General features: G+C 32.1%; 1 protein-coding gene across 1 annotated transcript; it reads right to left on the minus strand.

Moving 5' to 3' along the window:
* Positions 1–899: 899 nt before the first annotated feature.
* LOC107821376 (axial regulator YABBY 5) lies at positions 900–7,304 on the minus strand. Its single transcript, XM_016647813.2, has 6 exons — positions 6,887–7,304; positions 4,976–5,095; positions 4,224–4,356; positions 2,534–2,582; positions 2,272–2,347; positions 900–1,251 (listed from the first exon to the last, which is right to left on the minus strand). The coding sequence occupies exons 1-6, from the start codon at positions 6,965–6,967 to the stop codon at positions 1,138–1,140; spliced, it is 573 nt and encodes a 190-aa protein (XP_016503299.1). The 5' UTR covers positions 6,968–7,304; the 3' UTR covers positions 900–1,137.
* Between the last annotated feature and the right edge of the window lie 500 nt (positions 7,305–7,804).

The following is a 7,804-nucleotide window of genomic DNA, read 5'->3' on the forward strand; positions in this document are numbered from 1 at the left end:
TTTGTTGTCTGATTTTTTGTCATTCAAGGTTTGTGTTACTAGCTTTCGCATGACACCTGACTTTTTCTGTTCCAACAACTAGTGGTGTCTTAATTAGCTGCTATGCTCTTCTCCATACTTCAATTTTTCATCTGTTTTATTTTAATGGCGGTATTTATTTCACTAGGCATGAAGTTTAAAAAATGACTTTTACCAAAAATACTATTAGAACTTGTGGTCCGTAGCGGATTTAAGATTTCAAAGTCATGAGTACTTATTGAAAAGAGTCCAAAAAGAAGACGGTAAAAGAATTTAGCTATATATATGGGATGCCTAGTCAGTACTAATCTAAATTATTTTGTTAATTGCATAGGTAAATATACTAAATCTGGGTGAAGACCATGGGTACTTGAGCACCCACACCTCTCCATGTAGATCTGCCATTGTTTGTGGACGTTATAAATCGAAATTTTTATGGTGATAATATAAGAATAAATGAGAGTTTGAAGTTAAAGAATTCTTAAATATAAAATAATATCAATTTTTTTGGATAAGACTAAAAATTAAAGAGTGCCATATATTTTTGGAGTAAACATGTTTGGTTGGTACATATATTACTCTACCACTCTATAAATGTTGGCTCGATAAGTGTCTTGACTTCATCAAATTGTTTTCAAAGAAATTGAGTACTTGCACGTATGACTATGAATACTGCAAACAGGCGTAAACATGTTTGGTCATGATATGTCACGCAAAATATATTTAGAGCTAACTTGACTTCAGGTTACTTATTTGAAGTATTAGCCCCACTTACTTGATTAGGCTATCTGTTTACTCAGAAATTTCATCCGTTTGTGCATCAAATGAGTCATAACCAAATTGACAATGGCGTCCACACCCAAATTGATACTTATAGAAAGTCACAAGAGCAAGCGTATGTTATTGGAGTAAACATTGAATGTAGCTAGTTAGGATACATAATATTTAGCCACAAACAAAGAACCCTACGGCCCTGAAAAGGGAACACACCGAAAAAGGAACAAAATCAAAGATACCACAGGAAAGTAAACTGTATGCGCCATTTGGAGAGACTTTTACAACTTGAAAACAATATTTAGAAATATATATATGTTTAAGTTTTGGTATCAAGTTTTGATCTTAGTAAAGACCAAGAGATTTATGAGGACTCTCTCCTGCAACTGCATGGTCCAATTTGGCTTGCTTGTTGCTCTCCAGCTTGAGTCCAAAGTGGATATGAGGGAAATGTGCCCACTGCAAAAGGTAGCAAATACCAAAAGATATAGCTTCAGGTTTCTCTTTTCTGTTTAGTGACCATTCCTGTTTGTCCCTACCATGCATTTTCTTGTGGACAGCTTAAAAACCCCACATGTAACAGGTTATTTTCATTTCACCATATTGTTTTATTACTTGTCTTTTTGAAGAAACAAATAAATCATTAAAATCACCAAAGACCACCTTTATGCATTCATTTTTCTTCATTTTATAGTAACTAATAAATTTCATAAGCTCACTAAAACTCAGAATTAATAAAGCTAAAACAAAGAAAGTTGTCCTCATACTTTCTTATTCAATTTATGGCATGTCCTAAAATGGAATCTTAGTCATAGTCATCTAAGAAGAGTATAGGATTTGCACTTTTATCAAACTTATTTCATGTTTTCATTTGCTTAGATTCCAATAATGAGTACCATAACATGACCTGGCAATGACTTATAGAGGATTTTAAGGAGTTCTTGCCCTTCTCCCCAAAAGAATTTGAACATCCAATCCAAAACTTTAAGGCAATGGGTGAAATAGTGGAGGACTATTATAAACCCCTTTTGGAACCCTTACACAACGAATAAGGGGACAAGTGTAGACATTCTCTGACAATCCGAACATTAACAAAGCACTTAATTAAAGAAAGTGAAATAAGGAAGAAATTAAGTAAATTGATTAGATATTGGCATAGACGAGAGAGCTAGTGGTAGGTTTTACATTGTTGAGGATGAAATTCAGTTTTTCTTTTGAGAGATATGTGCATGGTGTTATGGTCTATGTATTCTTGGGTTTTACTTTTTATTTTTTCCGCCCTTATTGGTATGTTTGTATAAACTTTAAAAAATACCCTATATTCTTCCTTCTTTCATTCCCTCTAACTCGTTCAAACTAATCAGATAATCCACAAAGGAAAAGTTGTTTAAAACAATATATATACAATTTCCAATTCTCATTCGATAAAAATTTTAACATTGTTTTACATTTTTTCTTTTTAGGGCAGGCAGGACTTACATTTTTGGCAGCTGTGCTAAAAGCTTGCCGGTGACTAATATCAGGATTGCTTGCCTTTATCCTTTGGATCTCTTCCCTACACATTAAAACGCAACACATATATTACATGCATTAACACGATAAACTCTTAACATCTACTGAATTTTATGGTAAAATATGGTCTTGAATTACTCGATCTTGAGTTGTTTATTATTTTTCCTTTGCCTTTTTAGATTCAGATTTATCTCGAAAACACAGCAACAATGTAAAAAATCAAATTTACTTGATGAATCGGTTGTAAGCAGAAGGAACACGTTGTCTTTTCTCCGGTGCTGCATGGTTTGAGATAGGCAAAAAGGTGGAGTTAGACATATTTCCTAACAAAATTAAGAAAGTAATATATTCATGCCATTACTATAACGAAAATTTTGACCACATAGTTTGCAGTATGCAAACCAGAAATCTCAAAATGTGTGCACTTTATTGAGGTTATTTTGTAATTGATCGCTTAAATGAGAAGTCACGATCATATAGCCAATCCAACTTGTTTGGGACTACTAAAAAACATAAATTTTCGACGGACATATTCTGTATCTAAATAGCAAAATTCGTCGCTAATCCTATTTAGCGACGGATAAACAACAGATTATCAAGAAATTGTGTTACCGACAGATAAAAACGAAGTTCGTAGCTAATTATAGTTTTTTTTTTTTATATAGTGACTTGCTTGGGATGGGCGCAAATGTTGTTATATTCCGATTTTCGTGAGCTATGACATTTTTGTTGAACTTGAACTTGAGAAACCTATGGTAGTACGTATTGCTAGTAAAATTTCAGATATGTACTTATTTAGTGTACTAATTTTCACAACTTTTGAACTCTATCAAGTAGCACCTACACCTCAAAAGTTGAGAATTCTTAAGCCCCCTAACCATAATTTTTTCTCATATTAAACTCAGAAGTCTATATATATATGTTGAAGCCCCCTACATATTCTCATATTTTATCAAATTCAGAAGATTTATAGAGCAAAATCAAAATCTCACACTGAGAGAACAATTGTATATTTTGTTGGATCATGTACATCCACTTGGTATGTGTGTATATATGTATATATATATATTCAAAAAATATAAATGTTTAGGGGTCGTTTAGTTCCCTAGTATTTATGCATACAGAAATTAAAATGTGCAAGAATTGTTCATGTGATAATATGGACATCGCATGTATAGTAGCACCTCACTAACCTAATCAAGAAAAGACCTTTAGTAAAAAGAGATGCTAGGGCTCCAGAAATACTTAACCTATGTTTCAAGATTCTGGTGCTATTGGTGAGTTGGATACAAGTGTAATGTCAACATCAAACTTCAGATGTCATAAGTGAAGCTGGAAATTTCATTGGAGTCTGACAAATCACTCTCATTTGGTTAAAGAGATAGATACCTTCTTCATTGGACTTCTTATCGTTTATCTTGCATAGGTGGTGCTCTTAGCTTGTACCACTTTTTTCAAACAATGGTTTTGGTCCCCTACTGTAAGGGTGAATTTATACATTATTTTACCTCAAGTCTCACTTTTCTATTTTTTACTATGCTCTTTGAAATTTTTATAATAGGAGGTTGTGAGACTCGAGCTCAAAGTTGTCTTCTCTAATAATCTCAATTAAAAGTTTACTTACTTTTTCAGAGAGAGTTTGCTTTTATTTATTTAATTATGTTTTCAACAAAGACAATATAAATTTTTTATTATACTATGAATGTATGTACCTGCAGCAAGTAATCCATCTTATTTTCTAAGTTATTAGTGTTAGTATTTATTATGGAATAATATCTATAGTTATCTTTTAAGTGATTTGACAATATAAATTTCGTTTATATTGTCAATGTTTAGAAGCTAAAACATTTTAATAACAAGTCAAATATGTACATAAACATGTAGCGATTTATTGAGAGAGAGAAAGAGAGAGTACTCACGGCGAATTGGAGTGATTCGAGGTTCATTTTGAGGAGAATAATCAATGGCAGAAAATCTGTTGAACTTGGAAGAAGATGATGACCCGCAGGCTTTACTGCCATTTTCAACATTTGACTGTTGTCTTTGCTGCTTCTGTCAGATAAAAAAAGAAAAAAAAACATATGATCATTATAAAACACTTTCCTCCCCCACCAACTAAAAGTGATGAAATAATGCATCCCTAAATATTTGTGGAATTAGCCAAAACTGAAATGTTGAAGATTGACCTATATAAGAGTAGTACTTTAAAACGTAAATTATATACATCGAAAGCGTAAATATTTTTAGAAAAGTAAATTCCGATGATTCCATTTATTAATTAAGATATTATGTATTCCTCCAAGAAACTATCTGAACCAAAAGGGTGGAAGAAGTACTGGAAAATGGAGGATACTAAGTGCTATTTTTTTTTTAAACGAACAAATCAAAGTGGAAGAAAATAATGTGAATGAGCTAAAGAAAGAGTAATTAACTAGGAGAAAGGTAAATTGGGTTCTCTAAATATTTGAATATGTGTTAACTAAATGGGAGTAGTATTTTTCACTTTCTTGTTTGACTACAAAAGGAAATAAACCAAAAAGGACACATAACCAAAAGATTTCTTGTTAATTAATTTAGTTTGTTTCAAAAGATTTCTTTTTGAAACAAACTAAATTAAAAAGAAAATTAGAGTGAACATGAAATATTGTACTCCACTAATATATTTAGTTACCTGTGGATCTTGAAGGGGGAGAGGCTGAAGTGAAGATTGCATACTAACAGAAAGCAAATTAGAGCAGTGCCCACATCTTACTGTCACAATGGCAAATATGTTGCTGCATGGAACGCTAACCTGACAACACAATGGAACAAATGTTTTACGTATTAAATTCTTGACATGGTCTATAATTAACAGTTCCAATGAACTTGCTAGCTAGTAGTACTGTATCATGTCTGCAAAAGATGATCCTCCTCTAAGGACTAATAAGTTTACCATTTGCAATAAAACTATATATAGACTGCTTTCTAGTTTGCGTTTGAGGATGTGTGTACGTTATTGACACATTGTGGCCAAATGTTAGGTAGAGGTTGACAAATTTGGGGTAGAGGGATTGTATAGTTTTATTTAAGGGAGGGGTTTGATTGAACCCAATTTTTTATTAATTTAGACCAGTGTGAAAATTCTTAAAATTAGTATAAATATTGGAGTATGTTTTAAACTCATATTTTCAAGGAACCCAAAACCTTGAACTCATCATTTTATCTCTAATTCGCCTTTATACTTACAATAAGAAGGAAGAAGGGAAGCATTAAAGGATGAAGTAGGAGGAGGAAGACACAATTTTTGTATTTGCACATAGTGACAAGCTTCCTCTATGGGATGGAGTTTGTTAGTATAGTTTTTTCACATTGCAAAAATCAAACATCAGTTTTCTCCATCTTCCTCTTTTCTCTCTTTAATCCCTTTTCTTTTGTTGCTTCTGACTTTTTTCTGACCATTGCTCCGTCACTAGAAAAGTGAGAAAAAGAGAGAAATAGGAAAATGACATGACTAGAACAGAAATCACAGTCCATTACAAGGATCATCAAAATTTCTAAATAAAAGTATAAAGAAACTAAATATGATACATGAAGTAGAGGATGCAAAACCAAGATCAAACTATATCATCTATTCTTATTTAAACTCTTTCAAATAAAAAACTACAATTCTATTTATGCATCCAAAGATTATTAGTTTTTTATTTTAAGGATTAATGCTATTAGACAGGAGGAAGAAGAGTAACAAAACAATAATTGCTTGAAGCATGAGAACAATAGAAACAAAAATGCTATCCCAAGAATTAGGAAAAATAAAAAATAAAAATTTTAAAAATATCTTGAGTTGTTCATCCAGTGGGCAAATGCGTGGAAATGTGTGAACAGAAAACCCCACCATCTTTTTTTTCTTTCATTTGCAGGGAAGAGATATAATGGCATCAAAATTACTAGTACAATTATTTGTGATCAGTGCAGAAGTACAAATCAGATGTGTGAATTTTTGGAGAAGAAAAACAATAATTTGCAAATTAAAATGAAAATTACGACTTTCTTTTTTCTCCTACCGACTTGTTGGATTCATTATCCAGGTTTTTAATAGCGTACTGGATCACAATTCTTCTTCTTTTTTTCTCCGAATTCCCATTTGAAGTTCAATTTTCAAGATTTTTCAGACAAATGAAGACTCCTAACAAACAAAACTACTTTTATTTTTTCTCTCCCAAGTGAAATCTAGTAAAAATTAACATAAAATATTGAGCAAGAATTACAACATACTCGAGTAAAATTCTCTTCAACCATATACATCTTTAATTAGCCCTGTAATTCAAAAGAAGAGACTTCATTTCATTTAAGTTGAGTTTTAGCAAGATTTACTTCACTTCAAAACCCAAAAAAGACATATCCTCTTTCAAAAACATGTTTTTTTTTTTTTTTAAATCTATGCCCATAATCATCCCATATGAGCTTAAAATGAAGTGCTCCTTGTCGTCTTTGATCTCGTATTTAACATGCATGGTAAAAACAACTTCAAGATTTTAAAAGCTTTGTAATTAAGGGAACAAAATCAAATTGAAAGAAGTTAGATGAATTATAGAAGTAGTATTACCGCAAGAATGGTGTTGCAAAAGTTGCAGTGCACGTAACAAACACGTTCCGATGAAATCGAAGATGTCATGTCGAGTGACATTATAGTTATTTAATTTTTTAGGTTTTTGGCCGAGAATCTCGGATGGATCAAAGTGTTAAACAAGCTAATCTTTCAGTAAACCAAGAGAAAGAAAGAAGCTCGAGAAGAAGAAGAAGAGAAAGCTATATCCTAATCAAGAAACATGAATATATGCAGTGAAGTCATAGAATTGAAGGGTGAAAGACAAAAAGATGCTCTAAGCAGAAAAATATATAAAGCATAAAGGGAAGAAAAAGCCTACTCAAGAGGTAAAGATAATATTTGGTTCAATTAGAGAGAAAGAAAGAAAAGGAAGAAAGGGTACAAAAGAAACACACAGAGAGATGAGCGGATGGATGGGATGGGAGTGGTCTGGTCGGTATTTGGGCAAAGGTGGATGATTTGGGGGGGGGGGGTTGAGGGGGGTGGGTGGGTTAAAGAGAAGTGAGTGAGAGAAGTGGGTGTACGGATTGGTATAGTAATGTTAAAGAGTGCTACAGTGGTATAAGAGAAAAATATCTATTAAGAGTAGGGTTCTGGATTTGAAATTTTACAAGTTCTGAACTTAGTAATTAAATTCATAGTTCGACTTGGTTATTCGGTATATATATATAATTTTTTTTAAATATAAATATAGGATCTACACAAAGTTACTTAATTCATCCAAACTCGTTGTTAATATTGTAGCTCTGCCTCTATTTATTCGGACCAATGTTTGCATTGAACTAGATAAATACTTTAGTTAAGAATCATAAATTAAAGCAAGAATATATATATCACTATGGTTAAGTGATAAAAATTTATTTTAGACACATTTTGTATTCATTGATATGATACAAATATCGACTTGTGATACAT

The sequence above is a fragment of the Nicotiana tabacum genome, chromosome 18 (assembly GCF_000715075.1).
Source record: "Nicotiana tabacum cultivar K326 chromosome 18, ASM71507v2, whole genome shotgun sequence".
In the NCBI taxonomy this organism is placed as follows: Eukaryota; Viridiplantae; Streptophyta; class Magnoliopsida; order Solanales; family Solanaceae; genus Nicotiana; species Nicotiana tabacum.

Excerpts from the sequence above, each read along its gene's own strand:
- LOC107821376 (XM_016647813.2), bottom strand. The coding sequence starts at position 6,967 with ATGTCACTCGACATGACATCTTCGATTTCATCGGAACGTGTTTGTTAC. Across the intron at positions 5,096-6,886 it reads TTTGCAACACCATTCTTGCG|GTTAGCGTTCCATGCAGCAA; the intron begins GTAATACTACTT and ends TTGTGTTGTCAG. Across the intron at positions 4,357-4,975 it reads TCCCCCTTCAAGATCCACAG|AAGCAGCAAAGACAACAGTC; the intron begins GTAACTAAATAT and ends TTTATCTGACAG.